This window comes from Ceratotherium simum, chromosome 24 (assembly GCF_057802395.1).
Source record: "Ceratotherium simum simum isolate JZ-2026a chromosome 24, ASM5780239v1, whole genome shotgun sequence".
Taxonomy (NCBI): Eukaryota; Metazoa; Chordata; class Mammalia; order Perissodactyla; family Rhinocerotidae; genus Ceratotherium; species Ceratotherium simum.
Window position 1 is genome coordinate 11,466,600 of NC_141923.1, and position 23,060 is coordinate 11,489,659.

At 47.2% G+C, this 23,060-nt stretch overlaps 1 protein-coding gene across 7 annotated transcripts in view; it reads left to right on the plus strand.

Annotated features, from left to right (window-relative positions):
- The window catches only part of LOC101406319 (alpha-1-antiproteinase 2-like), a 39,875-nt gene that overhangs the window by 13,194 nt on the left and 3,621 nt on the right, over positions 1 to 23,060 (plus strand). For 4 of the 7 annotated variants that reach the window (XM_087447997.1, XM_087447999.1, XM_087447998.1 and 1 more), the window contains one exon: positions 21,697 to 22,355. In XM_087447997.1, the coding sequence (XP_087304123.1) occupies positions 21,697 to 22,355 (659 nt within the window). The other 3 variants (XM_087448000.1, XM_087448001.1, XM_004434234.3) reach the window with 3 other exon arrangements.

Below are 23,060 nucleotides of genomic sequence, written 5' to 3' on the forward strand. Positions count from 1 at the left end.
TTTAGAAGAATATATCTCACCTAATAGAGTGACTTTCGCAATAATTAATTTTTATAAAAGGAAAAAAGGGGACATAAAAAGAAGTTGTTCCTTACTTGTTGATGGGGTGCCAGAAGAGGGCCCAGAACAGAAATGGGGATGCTCTTGAGCAGAGTTGTTGGTGTCTTAGTGTCTCTACCTAAAACAAACTCTTTTAAGTGCTATAATGTCCTCCGAGTTCTTATTAATCTCCATAAACGTACAAGACAACACAGAGAATAAGAATCACTATCCCTCCCTAGCAGCACTCTTTCCCAAATATTCTGATTATATATTTACATATTTCAGTCTTAGTTATTCAGTGATCAATTTCACAGTCTTATTGCTGTCATCAAACAGATCATTAGTCAGTGATCAATTTCACAATCCCATTGCTGTTATCAAACTTGAAGCTTCCCCTTGAAGGACCTGAACCTCCACATGGACCCCCACCGTTTTGCACATATTCCTAAATCTGTACCACATTAAGCAGCCAATTTTTGAAATCAACTTTTAAAACAAATGAAAGAATGTAGAGAAATTTTCCAGATCAAAGTAAAAAATCAGCATGGTCTTTCAGAATGCCAGGATGCAACACCACTTGTGTGACTTAGTGGTGAAGACACAGGAAAACTATTTACGTTTCTTTTCAAAGGTTTTATCACTCATGGGCTTTCCATCATTCTGTGGTTTCTCTTTCTCTAATCGTTCCTATTATTAAAAGAGTATCTTAGCATTAAAGGTAAGCATAAATAGACAGAAAATTGTTCTAATGAGAAACTACTGTAAGCTTGACAGATACAAATATAGTTCACAAAAATGCCTAAAAGAAGTATTTTTCCCCCAAATTAGTGTCTAAAGAAGTCAAAGGTCTTTCAGATTTGTGTCCTTTTAACATCCATATAATTGTGCCCTTGGACGTTTGTCAAGCTAAAACAATGAGTTTAGTACCATTGTTGTAATGAGCCTTTAATTGCTAGAAGGTATTCACCAATTCTCAGCAGCAAAATATTTGATACTATTGGTCATTTCTGTTTCTGAACTGTCACTGGCAAAATAATATTTTTTCTTTAAAAAGACTGACAGAAAAGAAAATGGTCTTTTGAATATTTTTAAATGTTTTATTGAAGTATAATGTACATACAGAAAGTGCATAAATTATAAGTGCACAGCTCCTTGAATTTTCCCAAAAGGAACACATCTATATAACCAGCTCCCAAATCAAGAAACAAAATGTTACCAAAACTCATGAGTCCTTCATCCCCACACAACAAGTAGGCAAGAAAATCAATAGACACATCAAGTTCTGAACAAACTTGGCATAACTGACATGTACAGAACACTACACTCAACAACTGGAGAACACACACTCTTGTCAAGTGCAGATAAAAATAAAGAAAAAGACGGAGAAAACAGACAACAAGATAAAAAGTTTCACATAGAATTGGACTGCATAAAAAAGAACCAAATGGAGATGTCACGATGGTGGTGTAGGCAGACTCTGAACTCACCTCTTCCTGCAGACACAGCCAATTTACAATCATAGAAAAATTACCCATGAGAGAGAACTGAAAACTGGATAAGAGGAACTACTGCAACAAACAACAATCCTAATCGAGGTGGAAGAGGCAAAAATTCCCTTCTGGAGAGAAAAAACGCCAGCTTCACGGCTGCCTGGGAGCAGCCCACAGGTCCACAGCCCTCCCTGGAGGAGCGGGGCCCTGAGCAGGGGAGCGCACCCGCTGTAGGCATTTTGTGGACCCAGCACAATTGAGACAAGTGGCATAATATCTGACTCTGCCTGCTACTAAAACATTGGGGAGTACCCCCAAAAAAGCTGGTTCACAAAGAAATTAAAACCGGCTCTTAAAGGGCCCACACAGAAACTCACTCATTTCAGAAAGCAACCTAAAATCACCAGAAAAAAAGGTGCACAGTGCTTTGGTGAAAAGAGACTCACCTGATAGGCTCTGAGGGCATCGCAGTGAGAGGTTAGACCTCTCCAGGGACTGGGACATTGGCAGCAGCCGTTGTTGTGGCCTGGTGTGGGCGTGCTGAAGCAGACACATTGGAGTTCTCCCTGGGGCCTGCTAGCCCAGGATCTGCCCCACCCACTAGAGCACCAATTTAATCCAGCTCAGCCAGGGCAGGCAGCCCACTCTAGGGATGGGCCCCACCCAACAATAAGCCCTCAGGCAACTTGTGGGCCTGCATAGATTGGGGACTGGATTCTCTGCAGCCTGGCGACTGAGCCCACTTCAGTGGGGCAGGGCGTGCACAAGGAGTGGGTGGAGAGTGTGGGGCAGTGGTGCAGTGTATGGGGTTCCCACCATGGAGAGACTGGGTCCGCTTCAGGAGGTCAGGGTGCACACACAGGCAGGACTGTGTTGACTGTGTTGACTGTGTGTGTGGTCCTGTGGGCAGGGGGGCTTGTCAGTTGTAGAAGACTTGTGCTTCTCAAAGACTCACATAGGGGGTTTGGCCCACCTTCCAAAGCCTGAAACAATTGAGTGCTCCTGTGCCTGAGGCAAGCCCCACCCAGCTGCACTCCTCAGAGAGCTGACAAGAGACCTAAAACCTGGAGGCTTATAGCAATTGTAAGCCCCTGAGCTTAACAACCTGCCATGCTGGGGGCCTACTCACTTCAAAGAAATACTGCAACACAAATGTGGTATTAGAACTTGCAGCCAACTGTGCTGGGGCTCCCCACACCCGATAAAGAGACTGAAGGGTCCACAACAACTACAAGCAGCTGAGCATTACAACAGCTCACCAGGAGCATAACTCAGCCTCCCTGGGCACCTACAGAGAGAACAAACATGCCACAACAGAAATACACACGTAGCCCACATAGGGGTCACTCCTGGAACATTGAGAACTGAAGGAAGCACACTGTAGGCCTCCTAAGGCATCACCTATATAAGGTCACCTATACAAGAGCAGGAGATGTAGCTGACCTACCTAATACATAGACACAAGCACAGGGAAAGAGGCAAAATGAGGAGGCAAAGGAATACATTCCAAGTAAGGGAACAGGAGAAAACCCCAGAAAAGGAACTAAGTGAAACAGAAATGAGCAACCTACCCAACAGAGAGTTCAAACAAAGAGTGTTAAGGATGCTGACTGATGTGGGAAGAAGAATAAATGAACTCAGTGAGAATGTCAACAAAGAAATGGAAGATATAAAAAAGAACCAATCAGAAATGAAGAATACAATACTGGAAATGAAAAATTTACTAGAGGGACTCAAAAGCAGAGTAGAGGATACAGCAGAACGGATCTGTGAGCTGAACGAAAGACTAGAAGAAATCACCCAAGCTGAACAGGTAAAAGAGGAAAGAATTAAAAAGAGTGAGGACAGTCTAAGGGACCTCTGGGACAACATCAAGTACACTAACATCCGTGTTATAGGTGTCCCAGAAGGAGAAGATCTAGACAAAGGGGGCAGAGAATCTAGGTGAAGAAATAATAGATGAAAACTTCCCTAACCTAAGGAAGAAAACAGACATCCAGGTACAGGAAGCACAGAGAGCACCAAACAAGATAAACCCAAAGAGGCCCACACCAAGACACATCGTAATCAAAATATCCAGAATTAAAGATAAAGAGAGAATCCTAAAAGCCGCAAGAGAAAGACAAGTTACATACAAAGGAAACCCCATAAGGCTATCAGCTGACTTCTCAGCAGAAACCTTACAGGCTAGAAGAGAGTGGCACGATATATTTAATATGCTAAATGGAAAAAACTTACAGCCAAGAATACTCTACCCGGCAAGGTTATCATTCAAAATGGAATGAGAGAGAAAAAGTTTCCCAGGCAAGCAAAAATTAAAGGAGTTTGCCACCAAGAAACCAGTGCTACAAGAAATGTTAAAGGGACTGATTGAAGGGGAAAAGAGAAGACTACAAGTAGGAAAAATTACCTATTTCCATGATAAGAGGGTAATGGATACAAATGCACAAAAAAGAGGTTATATATGATATCAAAAACATAAAATGAGGGAGGAGGGGAATTAAAGAGTAGAGCTTTCAGACAGATGTCAAACTAAAGAGACCATCAAGTCTGTATAGAAGAAGAAAGGAACAGAGGACTACCAAAATACTGAGAAAAAAAAAGTTAAAAAATGGCTGTAAGTACATACTTATCAATAGATACTTTAAATGTCAATGGACTAAATGCTCCAATTAAAAGGCATAGGGTGGCTGATTGGATAAAAAAACAAGACCCCTATATATGCTGCATACAAGAGACACACTTCAGACCTAAAGACACTCACAAACCGAAAGTAAAGGGATGGAAAAAGTTACTCCATGCAAACAGCATTGAAAAGAAAGCTGAGGTAGCAATACTCATATCAGAAAAAATAGACTTTAAAACAAAAACTGTAAAAAGAGACAAAGAAGGGCATTACATAATGATCAAGGTAACAATCCAACAAGAGGATATAACACTTGTAAATATCTACGCACCCAACGTAGGAGCACCTACATATATAAAGCAATTATTAACAGACATAAAAAGAGAAATAGTAACACAATAATAATAGGGGACTTTAACACTCCTCTTACACCAACAGATAGATCATCCAAACAGAAGATAAATAAGGAAACATTGGCCTTAAGTGAAGGCCACTAGAACAGATGAACCTAGTAGATATATACAGAACATTCCATCCAAAAACCGAAGAATACACGTTCTTTTCAAATGCATATGGAACATTCTCCAGGATTGATCACATATTAGGCCACAAAACAAGTCTACATAAATTTAAGAAGATGGAAATAATACCAAGCATCTTTTCTGACCACAACGGTATGAAACTAGAAATCAACTATAGGAAGAAAATCAGAAAAACCACAAATACATGGAGATTAAACAAAATGCTACTGAACAACGATTGAGTCAATGAAGAAATCAAAGGAGAAATCAAAAAATACCTGGAGACAAATGAAAACAAAAATACGACATGCCATAATTTATGGGATACAGCAAAAGCGGTTCTAAGAGGAAAGTTTATAGCAATACAGGCCTATCTCAACAAACAAGAAAAATCTCAAATAAACTATCTAGCTATACACCTAAAGGAACTGGAAAAAGAAGAACAAACAAAGCCCAAAATCACTAGAAGAAGGGACATAATGAAAATCAGAGCAGAAATAAATGAAATAGAGACTAAAAAAAAAAAAAAAAAAAAAAATAATAAAACCAAGAGCTGGTTCTTTGAAAAGATAAACAAAATTGATGAACCTTTAGCTAGACTCACCAAGAAAAAAAGAGAGAAGGCTAAATAAGTAAAATCAGAAATGAAAGAGGAGAAATCACAACGGACCCTCCAGAAATACAAAAGATTATAAGAGAATACTATGAAAAGCTATATGCCAACAAATTCGACAATCTGGAAGAAATGGATAAATTCTTAGAATCATACAACCTTCCAAAACTGGATCAAGAAGAAATAGAAAATTTGAATAGACCAATCACCAGTAAGGAGATCGAAACAGTAATCACAAACCTCCCCAAAAATAAAAGTCCAGGACCAGATGGCTTCCCTGGTGAATTCTACCAAACATTCAAAGAAGACTTAATACCTATCCTTCTCAAACTCTTCCAAAACATTGAGGAGGGGGGGAAGTTCCCTAACTCATTCTATGAAGCCGACATTACCCTGATGCCCCATGTGAACTTTAGTATTTTTTGTTCTATTTCCGTGAAGAATGTCATTGAGATTCTGATTGGGATTGCACTGAATCTGTAGACTGCCTTAGGGAATATAGACATTTTAACTATGTTTATTCTTCCAATCTTTGTGCATGTGATATCTTTCCATTTCTTTATGTCATCATCGATTTCTTTCAATAATGTCTTATGGTTTTCATTGTATAGGTCTTTCACCTCCTTGGTAAGATTTATTCCTCGATATTTTATTCTTTTTGTTGTGATTGTAAATGGAATTATCTTTTTCAGTTCTCTTTCTGTTAGTTCGTTATTGACATACAGAAATGTGACTGATTTTTGAAAGCTGATTTTGTACCCTGCGACTTTGCTGTAGTTATTGATTATTTCTAATAGTTTTCCAATGGATTCTTTAGGGTTTTCTACATATAAAATCATATCATCTGCAATTAGTGAGAGTTTCACTTCTTTGTTGCCAATTTGGATTCCTTTTATTCCTTTTTCTTGCCTAATTGCTCTGGCCAAAACCTCCAGTACTATGTTGAATAAGAGTGGTGAGTGGGCACCCTTGTCTTATTCCTGTTCTCAGAGGAATGGCTTTCAGACTTTCCCCATTGAGTATGATGTTGACTGTTGGTTTGTCATATACGGCCTTTATTATGTTGGGTACTTTCCTTCTATACTCGATTTGTTGAGAGTTTTTATCATAAATGGATGTTGGATCTTGTCAAATGCCTTCTCTGCATCTATTGAGATGATCATACAGTTTTTATTCATCATTTTGTTAATGTGGCATATCACATTGATTGATTTGTGGATGTTGAACCATCCCTGTGTCCCTGGTATAAATCCCACTTGATCATGGTGTATGATCTTTCTAATGTATTGCTGTATTCGGTTTGCCAATATTTTGTTGAGGATTTTTGCGTCTACGTTCGTCAGGGATATTGGTCTGTAGTTTTCCTTCTTTGTATTGTCCTTATCTGGCTTTGGTATCAAGGTGCTGTTGGCCTCATAGAATGTGTTAGGAAGCATTCCATCTTCCTCTATTTTTTGGAATAGTTTGAGAAGTGTAGGTATTAAATCTTCTTTGAATGTTAGGTAAAATTCTCCAGAGAAGCCATCTGGTCCTGGACTTTTACTTTGTGGGAGGTTTTTTATTACTGTTTCAATCTCTTTACTTGTGATCGATCTATTCAGATTCTCTATTTCTTCTTGGTTCAGTTTTGCGAGGTTGTATAAGTCTAAGAATTTATCCATTTCTTCTAGATTGTCCAATTTGTTGGCGTATAGTTTTTCATAGTATTCTCTTATACTTCCTTGTATTTCCGTGGTTTCCATTGAAATTTCTCCTCTTTTGTTAGTAATTTTATTTATTTGAGACTTTTCTCTTTTTTTCTTAGTGAGTCTGACTAAGGGTTTGTCAATTTTGTTTATCTTCTCAAAGAACCAACTCTTTATTTCATTGATCTTTTCTATTGTTTTTTTGTTTGTTTGTTTAAATTTCATTTATTTCTGATCTAATTTTTATTATTTCTCTCCTTCTACTGACTTTGGGCTTTGTTCTTCCTTTTCTAGTTCTGTTAGGCGTACTTTAAGCTTGCTTATTTGGGGTTTTTCTTGTTTGTAAGGTGGGCCTGTATTGCTATGAGTTTCCCTCTCAGGACTGCTTTTGCTGCATCCCATATGAGTTGGTATGGCATATTTTCATTTTCATTTGTCTACAGATACTTTTTGATTTCCCCTTTAATTTCATTGATGATCCATTGGTTGTTGAGTAGCATGCTGTGTAATCTCCGCATCTTTGTCACTTTCCCAGTTATTTTCTTGTGGTTGATTTCTAGTTTCATAGCATTATGGTTGGAAAAGATGCTTATTATGATTTCAACCTTCTTAAATTTATAGAGGCTTCCCTTGTTTCCCAACATGGAATCTATCCTTGAGAATGTTCAATGTGTGCTTGAGAAAAATGTGTAGTCAGCTGCTTTTGGATGGAGTGCTCTATATATGTCTATTAAGTCCATCTCATCTAGTTTTTCATTTAAGTCCACACTTTCCTTATTGACTTTCTGTCTGGATGATCTCTCCATTGATGTAAGTGCGGTATTAAGATCCCTTACTGTTGTTGTTAATATCTCCTTTTAGTTTTGATAATAGTTGCTTTATGTACTTTGGTGCTCCTATGTTGGGTGCATATATATTTATAATTGATATGTCTTCTTGGTGGAGTGTCCCTTTTATCATTATATATTGCCCCTCTTTGTCTCTCATTACCTGTTTTATCTTGAAGTCTACTTTGTCTGATACGAGTATGGCAACACTTGCTTTCTTTTGCTTGCCATTAGCTTGGAGTACTGTCTTCCATCCTTTCACTCTGAGCCTGTGTTTGTCTTTAGAGCTGAGATGTGTTTCCTGGAGGCAGCATATTGTTGGGTCTTGCTTTTTAATCCATCCCGCCACTCTGTGTCTTCTAATTGGAGAATTCCATCTATTTACATTTAGAGTCATTATTGATATATGAGGGCTTACTGTTGCTATTTTATCACTTATTTTCCTGTTCTTTTGCATTTCCATTGTTTCTCAACCCGTGTGTTTGGACCAGTTCAGTTTGGTAGTTCTGTATGATGACTCTTTTAGTTTTCTTTTTATTTATCATATGTGATTCTGTTTTGATTATTTGCTTAGGGGTTGCATTGAGGTTTGTATGAAAAATCTCATGGATCAGATAGCCCATTATTGGATGACCACTTATTTCCTTAGACTAAGTCGATTCGATCCGTTTCCTCTTCCCCTTCTAAGTTATTATTGTCGCAACTTATTCCATCTTGTGTTGTGAGTGTCTAAAGTGATGAGGTTATATTTATTTTCAGTGTTTTCCTTCCTTTGATCTTTGATTTTGGTATTGAAGTGTTTGCTAACCTATTCTGATAGAGAGCTACTAATTTTCTGATTTTGTCTACCTATTTTTCTCCTTGGTTGAAGCTTTGCATTCCCTTTCTCTTTTTTTTCTGACATGAGAGCCTTCTTGAGCACTTCTTATAGTGGGGGGTCTCGTGGCCATGAATTCCTTTAGCTTTTGTTTATCTGGGAATGTTATTATTTCTTCATCATATTTGAAGGATATTTTCACTGGATAGAGTATACTTGGCTGAAAGATTCATCTTTCAGAATTTTGAATAAGTCATTCGAGTCCCTCCTAGCCTGTAAAATTTCTGCTGAGAGCCTGACGGGAATTCCTTTGTATGTTATTTTTTCTTTTTGTCTAGCCTCCCTTAATATTGTTTCTTTGTCATTGACTTTTGCCAGCTTTACTACTATATGTCTTGGAGAGGGTCTGTTCCTGTTGATATATTTAGGCGATCTATTGGCTTCGTTTACTGGTATTTCCAGCTCCTTCCCCAGATTTGGAAATTTCTCAGCTATTGTTTCCTTGAATAAGCTCTCTGTTCCTTTTTCCCACTCCTCTCCCTCAGGAATACCTATAATTCTTATATCACATTTCCTAATTGAGTCAGATATTTCTCGGAGAATTTCTTCATTTCTTTTTAGTCTTAGTTCTCTATCCTCCTTCATCTGGAGGATATCTGCATTCTTATCCTCAATAATGCTAATTCTTTCCTCCATGTTGTCAGCTCTGTTTTTTAAAGATTCCAGATTTTCCTTTATCTCCTCCATTGTGTTTTTCATCTCCAACAATACTGATTGGTTGTTTTTTTTTATGGTTTCAATCTCTTTTGTGAAGAAATTCTGTGTTCTCCTGTAATTCATTGAGCTTTTTTATGATAGCTATTTTGAGTTCTCTGTCATTTCGGTTATACATTTCTGTGCCTTCAGCGTTGATTTCTGGGTGCTCGTCACATTCCGTCAGGTCTGGAGATTTAACACATTTTTGCATCATGCCTGCTGAAGTTGCCTTGTTTCTCCTCATCTTAACAAATTCTGCTTGCTGTTTCCACATGCCGCCACTGGGTGGGGGTCAAGGTCTGTGTATTCTGAGCCCACTGCCATCTGTGAGTGCTCCAGCTTATTGGTTGTGCGGGAGCACGGGGCGTGTGGGGGCGAGGGGAGTCTCTCTTTTGCCTGCCTGATCCCGGGGATCTTCTGGTTCTTCCCTCGCTATCTGTTCTCCTGGGGTGCTCAGATGTTGACGGCACCGCCACTGTGGTTCAGACTCCTCTGTGTGGGATTTTCCCACAGGCTGTGAGAGAACTTGGAGAGTGATGGTTTTCCCACAGAGGGCTGCCCCTACACCCCCCCATATGGGACCTGCATGAACCAGAGTCACAGATCGAATGGGGTGCGGGAGCATTTCTCCTTACCTCTCCCCACTCCTCCAGGGGGTTCAGCACGTCCACTCTCAGATGTGCTGCTGCGATGGTCTCTCAGATGCCCTTTTGTGTTGTGTGAGTGTCCTTTGTTGGTATGCGCATGTCGTATTCGTTGTGTCTTATCCAGGGAGAGTTTACGTGAAAGATCACTCTGCCATGATGCTGATCTCACTCCCACATGAAATTTTTGAATCACTATGACATTCTCAATAGAAAAGACTTTGCTCTGAAAGTATTCCTCAATTTAGTGTTTGTCTCTCAGAATACATTAGTCTGAAACAAATTATTTCAATCAAACACTGGTCCATCCAATCCATATTGTGCCTCTGACAGAGGCCAGCCCTCCTCCACAGGAGGAACTCGGGCGGCCGTAATAAAGAACAGTCACATGTTCACACGCCCAAAGCTATCCACTGAAAACATAATATTTCTTTGAAGCTTTATTTTTATGCTGAAATTTATGAAATTTCCAAAATTTATGCCATGAAATATCAATTTTAAATAAAATTACTTCCCATCTTAAAAAGCCGACCAGAGTAAGCTATTCCATTTTTGGCCAAAGCTCTGTAGAGCTTCCTCAGAGGTTCCCATACAAATACCTCAGTTTAATAAACATTATACCATGGATTTTTCATGGGACAGACTAACTTCCTCATGTGACATGTGCTCAAGATAGGAGCTGTACTCCGGAATAATCCACTGTAGATTCATAATCCCATTAATATAATTATATATTTTTTCATCATATTTATGGCATTAGCTTGTATTATCTCTTGAGTTGATAAATTCTTTCAGGAAAGTAACCCTCTCATGTTTATTATTGTGAAAGTTAATTCCATTGCCTTACCTTCTGTAATTAAATGGTAAGGGCAGAAATATCTGGCCAGGAGCTCAGAAGAGCATCTACAAGGATGCCTAGTGACACAGAGAAGACCAGCCTGGGCCCAGATGCCCTTCTCCTGTGATGGAGAATGTGATCCACGGGCCTGTGGATGTCAGGGACGAGGCTGGGAGAACGTGGGGCCATCCGAGGAGGTGGCTACGTGAATGCTAGGGAAGGAGAGGTTTGGAGGTAGCGGTGAGACTAGGAGAATCGGACTTTCTTGTGGTACCCAGGGTCAGAGATGTTGGGGGATAAACAGCCCCCACTGGGGAGGCCTTCAGGACAAACAAGTTCTTTGAGGAAGCTGGGTCTCAGCTGCCTGCCTGGTACACAGGAGGAGGAGGGGCTATTGGATGGGAGATGGAGGCCTGAGCCCCAGAGCTGAGATGGAGTGGAAATGAGAGGCAAATAGGAAAGACCCTGTGTAATCCCCCCAACAAGGGGCATTTCATCATCTGCAGAGTCTTGCCAGCTGGCTGTGGACCTGCCTTTGGAGTCTTTGCTCCCTCCTGTCACAAGAGGATTGAGACACTCTATCTAGGGAGGTGGGTGTGTTGGCAGAGAGAGAACTGAACAGAATGTGTGGAGATGTGGACTCCAGCACAGCTTCCAGGGAGCACAGGGTCAGCCCCATTCCTGGCACTGATCCCCAAAGTCAACCCTCATCTGTTGCTCCTGCCTCTTGTTTATCCCCCAAACCCACTCATCGTCTCCATCTCTCTGCCTTATCCTCCCTCCCAGGACATCTGAAAGGGCCTCTGTGGTCCCCAGGTTTGGCCCCACCAGGATGTGAGTTCCTGGACGGTGAGAACCACTTCTTTTCACCTTTGCAAACTCTGAGCTAGTAGGTGATCAATACATGATGTTTAGTGTGTGAATGAATAAATGAACAGATATATTAATAGATGGGGGAAATTAAGGAAGATGACCCCATAAGCTCATTATAGGCAGAGGAAGGAAGGGAAGAGAGGGAGGGCGAGACAAGGGAGGCAGACTGGCTGCATCGTCAGCATCATGGTAACTCTCTGTGCCTCAGTTTCCTTATCTGTACTAAGGGAACAACCATGGTACCCAAAACACGGCGTTAAGACAGAGCCTGGCAGACAGTGAGCACTTGAGGATTACAAGCCATGATGCAGGTGGTGACAGGCCGGGCACTGGAGGCAGTTTGGGGATTTGTATTGTAAAATGAAATACGAGAGACTCCATAAAACCAAGCAAACAAACATGCTTAAAGTCAACATGATAAAGACAAGGTGAATCGAACCATTTCAACCCGAGGTCTGCGCTCGATGAGGGCAAGTTTGGAGAGCCCTATTGCTCTCTGTTATCTGAGCCACCCACGCAGGGCATGGATTTCTGAAAAACAAGTCCCAAGGTGCTGTGAGGTCTCCCTCTGCCCTGCAGGGGCGAGTCCTGCCCTCCCAGTCCTGCCTGTGGTTCCCAGAAGGACTGGTGCCACCTTCTGCCCTCTTCCTCCCCCAGAGAGGATCGTGATGCCATGTCTTGGGGCAGGAGAAGGTGAAGATGGGCCTGGGCCGCGGTGTCATTGCTGGAAAGCAAGTGTGTGCCTTCTGGAGTGTCAGCAAGGGATGCAGAAAGGAGACAGGAGATAACTTCACGGGGCTCCTATCGGCCAAAATGCGACAATTTGACATCCAAAAGGAAATACTCGTTATAGTTCAACAGCACAGGCTGAGTCTCCTAAAGGCTGAAAGTCCGTAACGGACATAATGGTCCATAAATTCAAAGGGTAAAGTGAAAATAAAGTGTAGAAATGGTAAATTATAATAACAACATTGGTTTTATAATTTTAACAAGTGGGAGATGAAGCTGTAGATAGTGTTTCTTGCTTCTATCAACTATATTGTCACTTACGAAGCATTGATCTGCCTTCTTTTTCTCTGAGTAGGGAAGAGTGAAAATGAGAAGCTGTGAACAAGCCAGATAGTTCCAGAAAAAGCGAGAATCAACCACGCAATGGAAGTGGCGCTGAAGGTCATGTGCAGGAGAGAAGAGCATCCGCTAAGATGTTGCAAGTTGGTAAATTTGCAAGACACCAAGAGGAGGCGAACTGATAGTGCAAACTCAATTCATCTCCGGGACGAGCAGACCTGGAACATCGACTAATTTAAATGAGTTATGAGACGACAGACGCGGGTGCCACTTATGCTAACAGCGGGCCTGGTGGTAAACACCCCACAAGCATGCCCTCATTTAAGCCTCACAACAACTATCTGAGCAAGACACTCTCCCTATTCCCATTTTACAGATGAGGAAACTGAGGCTCAGAGAGGTGAGATGAAGTCCTCCCCTGAATCCGAGTCAGCTGGGCTCCAACCACCCCATGCCCGACTCGGCCCTCACAGGTGCTCAGGAAGATACTATTTGCACCCGGCCCTGGGCCCTCAGGAAGCAAAATGAGCGCAGCCCCCGGGAGAGGGCATTGGTGGCCTTTGGGATAAGCTGAAGCTCGAATCTGAGGAGGTTCCCTGGACAAGGACCACTGCTCCCCAAGTCTTTCTCCTGCTCAGCCCCCAGACCCGTCTGAAAGGTTTCCCAGACCCTGGACATGTCCCCAAAGATCATTCGGGGGTGGGCTTCATCTCACGGCCCACCTGTGCTCGAGGCTGCCCCAAGTCTCACACGCTATCACCTCACTGACTCTTCACATTCCTGGTGGAAGTGACCATCCTCATCCTCCATCTCACAGATGAGGAAACTGAGGCACAGAGAGGTTAAGTGGCCAAGATCTCACGGAAAGAGAGTGATGGAGTTAAGGCTGGAACCCAGACACTTAGCTCCCGAGCCCAGGCCTTAACCGCTGACCCACACTGCCCCCTGAGGAAGGGAGCTGGTGCCTGGAGGGGGATCCCATGGTGAGTCTGGGGGAATCTGACAGTGGGGGTGCGTGTGGTGTGTCTGTGTGTGTGTGCGTGGGGCAGTTGGTAGGCTGGTTCCCACACTATCTGGGGAACTCTGCCAACGGGTGCAGTGCGCTGAAGCCCACCATCACTCTCCTGACCAGTCTAGGTCTCTGGTCCTCGGTCTACTTGGCACAGAGCCCCCTGCACACCCCTCTCCCTCAGTCCCTTCTGGCAGATCCCACACCTCAGGTCTCATGCTTCTCTCCATCCCACTGCCGTCTCCAGGCAGGGCCCATGGAGGGGCAGGGTCTCCCCCAATGCCGCTTATTTACAACCAGCCCACAGGATCTTCCTATGATGCATTAATTCCCAGGGAATCAGCCCAGTTTCAATCTGCAATCGACAATTCCAGAAGTAATCAAGTGGACAAGACTTCCCCCACCGTGGCTTGTGGTTCATGGGACACAGCGCCCTCGAGAATGGCCGCTGGATGCCCCCCATCCCGGGAATTCTGCCCTTGCTCATTTTCCCAGATCATTCCACCCTTTCTCCCCAGGATGCATGTCCAGAGGAGCTCTCTGCAGCATGAAATACTAGTGGAGTGGGGAGTCAGAAATACTAATGGATGAGAAGATATGGAAAGCTAAGATAAGGAGACAAGGGAAGCCCTTGACTCGAAAGGGGCAGGGCCCCAGAAGAGGCAGAGCCCCTTACTTCCTCCAACTCCGCCTGCTGGGTGCGCTGTCTTCATTTCTCCTACTAATGCCCAAGTCCACCAAGTGATGTCTTGTGTCCTTTCTGCACCCAGCCAGGGTCTGTGACACACGCCTCTCCCATACACACAGACCCTTCCCAGACTCCGCGGGGCTCCCGTTGGACATTTCAGAGGTGGCCCAGCCCTCTTCCCTCTACAGCTGGCCCTGGAAACCTGCCAAGATGCTGGTGCCAGGCCACGGGCCCGGAGGGCGATGCCTGTCATCTCCATTAATCCTCCGAGCTGGCTGTGACCATCCCTCTTACAGAGGCTCAGAGGAACTGGCTCGACCTGGGTCACACAGGCTGGAACTCAGCAGGAACAGCAGGTGACACGAGGACAGACTGGGCCAGGAAGGGCCGTCTGACATCTGCCTGGTTTCTGGCAGCTTTGTGTGAGGCAGCTTCCTGCTCCAGTTCCCCTCCCCTCCTGGACCTGCTGCCTCCACCACCAGGAGGCTCCTTCCTCCCTCCCTCCTTCCTTCCTCCCTTCTTCCTCCCTCCCTCCTTCCTCCCTCCCTCCTTCCTCCTTCCTGGGCGGGGCAGGCAGAGACTGGGCGCTGTGTCAGGGCGCATGAGACTTCCACACTGTAGCCCTCAGAGCCCTTCAGAGCAGTCGGAGGCCCACTGAAGGAGGAGGAGGAGGTCGGGCTGCAGCAGGAGGTGTGGCCACCACTGCAGAGCCTGGAATTGGAGGTAGATGGGGCAGGGAGGGAGGCCAACGCACAGATGGGGAAACTGAGGCACAGGGTGAGGAAGAAAAGCCCAGGAGGCATGCAGGGCCGGCCTCACCTCCACCACAGCCCAGCTCTCCAAGCTGTGGATGGATGTAGTGCCCCAGGGGGAGATGCCCATTCAGCCAGCTCAGGGGAAAGAGCTGGGACCCCGAAGCCAGACTGTATAACTGGGGAGTCGGGAGGGAGTGGAAGGGAGAGCCCTGCCCTCTTTGAGCTCCTTCTGCTCCCATGTGGGCGGTGGTGCGTTCTCCCCTCACAGGGTGGCTGGGGGTACGGAATGGGAGAAGCCTGGAGGAAGCTCCTGGAATGCTCCCCTCACACACCCACTGGGACTGACATCAGGGAGACCCACCGGCACAGGGAGAGCACCATCATAAAGGGCTGAGTGTGTGTACCCGACACTGGGCTCTGAGCTTACGTTGAACCACTGTGTTTATTCCCTGCAGCAGCCCAATGAGGTAGGTACTGTCACCGTCCCCATTTCACAGATGGGGAGACTGAGGCACCAGGAGCTTAAACAGCTCTCCTGAGATCTCACAGCCAATGAATGGGAGAGCGGGGTTCCCGGGCCTGACCCTGTGTGCCAGAGGAAGCTGCAGGTCACCCACCTGGCAGAGTCCCACAGCGGGGACTGGGGGCATGAGAGAAGGGACAGAAATGCACTCATCGGCTCATTCCACAGATGCCTCTGGAGGACACACTGAGCCAAGCAGGCACGGGGGGTGCACAGAGTGTGATGTGGCCTGCCTTAGGTTTTCAAAGGGATCACAGTCAAGCAGGGACCTACTGGCCTCAACCATGCGCCACCACCCCAACCCCCACCAGTTAACTGAAGGGCCGGCAACAGTCCCAGATCGGGGCCACGTTCCAGCGGAAAATTCCAGCAGTGTGTGGATTGGTCTTAGTAAAGACTATCCCATTAGTCTGCCAGGAGCCTCATCCAGTGAAAACAGAAACAGGCCGAGGGTAGCCGGGAACTGAGCCTCCTCCTGCCCAGAGAAACCTGGGGAACAGGGCTGAGCAGAGGGTGTGCAGACCCAAAATAAAGAGCCTGCTGTCTGCCAGGCGCTGTACAAAAGTTATTTTGTACAACCATGACAACCACGCTAGGAAGTGGGACTTCCAGATCCCTATAATGCAGATGAAAACACCTCCTGGTTCAGAGAGGGGAAGCAGCTTGCCAGAGGCAGCACAGCGCTTCCTGATAGATTTACTCTCTGACTCCCGGCCTGTGCCATGGCCACCCACGCCAGCCTAAAGTGGCTGTGTCAGCATCAGTCATGCCCCGTTTCCTCCTCGGGAAGTTGAGAGAGTTATCGTATTTGAGGCTGGCTTGGTGACTTGGGATGAGCAGCCTCTCCACTCCCAGCCTCAACTTCCCCATCTGCCAAATGGGCTCATAACCTACTCCGACCCCACCAGGGCAGCATCTTCAGCAGTAGGCATTTCAAGGTGGCCCAGTAAATGGTAGCTCTTGCTCCCAGTGGGGCGGGCACTGAGAATTCCCCAGCGGGAGCGTAGGCCAGCGAAGTAATGCTGTCCCAAAGAGGGCCTGAGTCATGGCCCCCCACCTTGGACGCAGGACGCTGCGGTTTATGAGCCGGACACAATGACCTCCTTTGGGATACGGAGCAGAGGGCTGCCTGCTGCCCCGGCAGAGCACCTACGGGCAGCATGGGCAGGCAGCTCAGTGTCCGGCCAACGGACTTAGTCCTTGTTTGCTCTTCTGATAACTGGGGTGACCCTGGTTAATATTTACCAACCCCCTCCCCCGTTGTCCCTCTGGGGCCACTGGTTAAATACCGACGAGGACAGGGGTCTGTCTCCTCAGCCTTGGTCACCAGCCTTGGCCTGGGACAGAGAATCGTAAGTCTGCCTTCCGCTGGCCAGAGCCCCAGAGAGGCCTCCGCGTCCCTGTGCTGCTCGGGCAGGCCCCGGGGTGCAGGAGGATGGAGCGGGGTGGGCTGGGTCCTGTCGTCATGGTAACAGCAGCCCTGGAGGTCCCTTCCTGATCCCCCAGCCTGCCCAGGGCCTCCCCAGCACCTGCTGGTGAATGAGCTGGCCTCTGTACGCAGAAGCGGGAGTGGGTGTCTGGCTCTGGTGACAGGGGACCCAGGAGAGGGTGCGTTTCTGCTGCCACAGCTCCTGCCTTTTTGTAGAGTGTCCCCCGCAGCCTCAGCACCTCCCCCACTGCTGGGGTGCGTCTCTTCCTCCCTTTCTACAGATGGGAAAGACGGGCCCAGAGAGGGACAGTGGGGAGCCCAGGCTCAAGCAGGGACCTGGTGGGGAGGCCGGGCCGGACCAGAGGCCCAGGGTGCCAGCCGCGACCGGGCCTCCATCCTCTGCAGACCTGCCCCGAACAGAACCGTGCCAGGCCTCAGCCTGGAGGTGGCAGAGTGGGCCTCCCTGTGCACGGGGGGCCTCTGGGAGTTGGGGACACGGGAAGCCCTGAGAGGGACACTCTCGTCGGGGCTTCGAGCTGGGTTCCTGGGCCCTCGCTCCGGCCAGGCGGCTTCTCAGCTCCTTGCCTGCAGTCGCGCGTTTAAGGCCCACAGCAACCTCCTGAGGTGGTTACCGCGGGTATTCCCGTCTACAGGTGAGGAAACTGGGGACAGAGAGGCTCATACTTGCCCCAAATCACACAGCATCCGGGATTCAAACTCAGGCCGCCTAGTTCTAGAACCCGCGCTCCCCATCCCGTTGCTACTGTCAGCGTAATCCTCTCGGGTGTCAGGCGCCAGTTGGGGAACGGGAAGCCGGGGCTGGCCTCCAGGCTTCTCTGGTGCTGGGTGACCCTGGACGGTCGCTCAACCTCTCTGTCCTCTTTGGCAAAACGTGGATGACCTTTGCCCTCTTTCCCCTCGCCCCACCTCCACCGGCCTTGGTCTCTGGAGGGTTGGAAGGATGTGATTTTTCTGTCGTTGGTTTTGGAGATGGGGCCTACAAAGATGACCATGGCCAGACCACCACCCAGCGCTCCGAAAGACCCACAAGAACGTCTGTGGCGGCTGATGCTGCCTGGGAGCTGGCTGTGTGCCAGGCATTCCTTGGTGCTTTGTGTATATTTAGTTTGCACAACAGCTCCATGAGCAAGCGCACCCTTATCATCTCCAGGAAACTCAGGTTCAGAGAGGTTAAGTAACTCTTCCAAGGTCACACAGATGATAGTGAATTGAACTCAGGGATTCTGGCCTCATAGCCTCTGACCTTAGCCACAGAGCGATGCTGCCCCTCTTCATTCAGCCATGCCACCTTTGAGGTTTTCTTTTTCAAGCCCTCTGGATTCAGCTTTATACACACAGAAGGGTCTGGAATCTAAATGCCAATTAGGATGAAATCCCAGTCCCATAAGCAACTAGCTCTGTGATTTTCTGTAAGTGACTTAACCTCAGTAGGCCTCAGTTTCTCCATCTATACAACGGGGCTAATAATAATTCCCACCTCCTAGGGTGAGCTAGAGGGGAGAGCAGATGAGATAGTGCACATGAAACACCCATTGTGACCAAGTGTGACACTGAGGACGGTGATGGTGATGCTGACCTTGGCCGGGCACAGGGCTTCACAGCTAAGAGGCAGTAACTAAATACTTGGAGAACTGAATTTTTAAATTTCCAAACTCAGAGGCGGTTCAGTGCTGAGCAGGGGCCCCTTCTCTGGTCCTGGGCGAGGGGGCAACCGGCCAGGAAGAAATCCGCCAGTGCTCAGGTGTCATCCCCGCCTGTGAGCAGGTGTGGGGAGGGCCTCCACACCTGGGGGTTCCGCCCACCCATCACCTGTCTGTCCCTCATGTCTGCCCCGCAGGAGATTCTTTTCCCTACTTCACAGACAGGAGGCCGAGGCTCAAAGCAGTGAAGTCACTTGCCAAGGCCGCTGGCCCGTAAGTGGCAGGCCTGGCTCACACCTGGGTTTGTTCAGTGCCAGGTTACAGCAGGTCATGACCCTGTGCCGCAGTGATGTCCCTGGACCCCGCTGGGTTGCTCTTGGTCGCTCCTTTTATGCTCCTGAGAGGAAATAATGTGAGGTTAGGCAAGGGGACACTCACCTCACCCTCCCTCCTGGGAAAGATGCTCCCCTGCCCTGGGCTCTGGACATGTCACTGTGACACCTTCCTTCTTCTTGTTTAAAGCTTGGCCCATGCATGTAGGTGACGTACCATCCAGGAAGTTGGATGGGGGAGGGTGGCACGTGCTCACCCCAGCTGCAGCCCCTCTCCATCGCAGCCCCAGCCAGCCTTGCACCTTCCAGGAGACCAGCAGCCCCCTGAGTGGGGGGCACCTCACCCCAGCCCTCCTCGTGGGAAGTCTCAGTCCATTTTCTCCACCAAACCCAGGTACCCCTTAAATTAAGAATCCAGCATCAGTGCACAGGGACCTCATCTAGGTCTTTGCCCACGTTGATTGACACAGCTGGGAGAGCGAGGGCCCAGGACCAGACGGTGCTCGCCAAGGCCAGGAGGGCAGTAGTCGTCCTGTCGGGGCTGCAAGCCACCGCCTCTGGCCCTGAGACCGCTCGGCATATTTAGTGTCCCCACCCTTTGAAGGCCGAAATCCCTCAGGATCTCTGATCCCTGCAAAGACAGGAAATTTCCATAAACCAGGAAGGATCACACCAAAATCCAGTGGGTTAAGCAAAGAGAAACCTGACGGAGATGCAAATATTCAGGACAAATTCTAGCACCATTGTCAGCTCTAAAACCACTGTCTAGTTTAAGAAAAATATAAACACGTATTATGTAACGTGTGATCTGCTCCATTTGAATTATTTAGAGGCATGAAGGCCAGAAAAAAGTGATGGAGAGAAACCAGCTTCATTTTGTTGCTTTATTGGAAAGAATGTTTCGAAAGTCCGAGGGGGTAGATGCAGCCCCGTGTTTCTTATTTCCACCTTTTCCCCCCAGGTTTTCATATTCCAAATTCAAGGACTCCTTTGTCTTTGTATTTTATTAAAACGATTGTTTTAGTTCTCTGAGTAATAACTAGCTAGGTGGTCACAGGCACTTCTCCTCTGCTCGGACCTCAGTTTCCCATCTGTGAGGAGAGCAGGTTCACGTAGGGGGCTGCAGACTGGTGGCCCAAGGCTGGGGCGTGTCTGGAGCAGAGGAGCTCCGTGGGGTGCGGCGGGCTCCGTGTTGCTGTGGGTGACACTGACTTTGACCATCACCAGGTAGAGCCTGCTCTTGCAGGTTGAGCCACGGGCCTTGCCGCTCCCTATCATCTTCCCCCAGCCGTAGAGCACATCTCCCGCCCCTGCTTATCCTCTGAAGCCTTCAAGTTGGCCACCCTCACCAGCCTCTCCCTCAGAGAGCTGCTCCCTCAGATCTTTTCAGTGGAAGGTTTGGTGTCTAGACTTTTTTCACTAAATTGTCTCAACAACCTCACTTTCTATATGAGGCTAAACGAGAGCCAAAGAGACAAAATGACTTGTCCTAGGTCACACAGCTGGTAGTGGCAGAGCCCAGATTAGAACCCAGCTCTCTCTGAAGAGAAAAGAGATGCTTTTTCAACCCCTACCCCCTCACACACACAAACCCCACTTTACTGGGGAGACCAGTGTCTCTAACTCCCACGTCACTGCTGAGCCCAGAGCTGGGACACAGGCAGTGGCCAGGATGAGCAGCTAAGCTGACTGCAGGGACCACAGCCCGTTCATGTAGCTGAGGCCACAGACTCACGTGAGGGCAGCCCTGTGGCTCAGGAACATCTCCTAGGGGCTGAGGACCACCCTGGGTGTTGTGTAGGCACAGGGCCCCCCTCACCACCTGCTGAGTTTCCTCAAAGCTCCACTGTGTTCTGGCTGTGTGTCATTGGGCAAGATTTTTCCCCTCTGGGCAACAGCGCCTCTGTCCATTAAATAACCGACTTCCACGGCAGCCCTCTGCAGGCTTTCCCAATCACCCCTGAGCCTGATCTGGCCTGCCTCCTGGGTAATCATGTGCATGTACAGTATGCTTCCTGTGCCTCAGTTTCCTCTTTTGTGAACTAAGGGCTGCGGCACTTGCACCTCGGGGCCATTGCCGAGGTTAGTGGAGCTGTCAACAGCGTGGACTCCAGGCCCGGGCTCCCCGGGTGTACACTCTGGTCCTGCTACTTCTCTGCTCTGTGGCCTTGGACAGGTGACTCACACCTCCCTTGCCTTTGGTCCCCTCATCTGTAATTCGAGACTTGTCATGTGACCTGCCCCATGGGATTGTTACAAGAGGGCAAGGAGACAAGACAGTCAAGTGCTTAGAAGGGAGCTTGGCATAGGGTGAGCACCGTCAAAGTCTTTGCTATAGTTCTGAGTCTTTCAGTGATGACGGTGTAGAAAGTGCTTGGCACCGGCCTGGCACATAGTAGCTGTTTAATAAACCGTGGTTTCTCTCCATGGTGCTGATCAGTGGCGAGGGACTCATCGTGTGGCCTGACTCAGGCTTGGTGCCCCTTCTCTCTCTTGCAGGACAATGCCCTCCTCCATCACATGGGGCCTCCTCCTGCTGACAGGCCTGTGCTGCCTGGTCCCTGGCTCCCTGGCTCAGGATCCCCAGGGAGATGCTGTCCAGGAGACAGATGCCTCCAAGCATGATCACGAACACCAGCAGGAGCTACCCTGCCACAAGATTGCCCCGAACCTGGCTGACTTTGCCTTCAGCCTGTACCATCATGTGGCCCATCAGCCCGACACCACCAACATCTTCTTCTCCCCAGTGAGCATCGCCACAGCCTTTGCGATGCTCTCCCTGGGGGCCAAGGGTGACACTCACACCCAGATCCTGGAGGGCCTCAATTTCAACCTCACTGAGCAAGCAGAGGCTCAGATCCACGAAGGCTTCCAGCATCTTCTCCTCACCCTCAACCGGCCGGATAACCAGCTGCAGCTGACCATGGGCAATGGTCTGTTCATCAACGAGGGTGAGAAGCTAGTGCAGAAGTTTTTGGAGGATATCAAGAACCTGTACCACTCAGAAGCCTTCTCCATCAACTTCAAGGACACCGAAGCAGCCAAGAAACAGATCAACGATTATGTAGAAAAGGAAACCCAAGGAAAAATTGTGGATTTGGTCAAAGAACTTAGACCAAACACAGTTTTTGCTCTGGTGAATTACATTTTCTTTAAAGGTAAGGTTGCACAACCAACCTGAGCTTTTTCCCATAGAAACAGCCAAAAATATTCTCAAACACTCCGTTCTTAAACTTTCCTTTGCAGTGCAGGATAGGATCTCAGGACATGTTATTCGATTTTCCACACACAACCACTAAAATACTTTCCACGATCAAATAAGGTTAGGGAATGATGGGTTCAATAGTCAAATCATTGTCTTCCCTGTGGGACTTTTCAGAGCCTTTAGTGTCTAATTGTGCATTGTAAATCTCCTTTGATATGCAATATCTCCCAAAATAGAGACCCATAAAAACAGATTTTAGCAGAGTGTATGAAGGGAATAGTGTTTAATGAAACATACTTTGAACAACTCTAGTGTAGTAGCACAGTGACAGCTTTGGCGTAAGAAAGACCAGGGTTCAAATCCTCCTTCTAGCGCTTCTTAGCTGTTTGACTATGGGCAGGTCATTTTACCTCCTGAAAGTTCTAGTTTCCTCTCTGTAACATGGACATAATAATTCCCTTGTTGTCAGGTTGCTGTAAGAATTGAACATGTTACAGAGAACATGGGACCACATGCTCACATAGGAGGTGCTCAACTAAACTTGAGTCTCAGCCTTCCTCCCTCTGAGTGCTGACACTGTCAGGAACCTGTGGGCCCCAGAGGGCATCCTCAGGCAGTTTAAACAGTCCACAGGAATAGCCGGGGGTAGGGGAGGTGA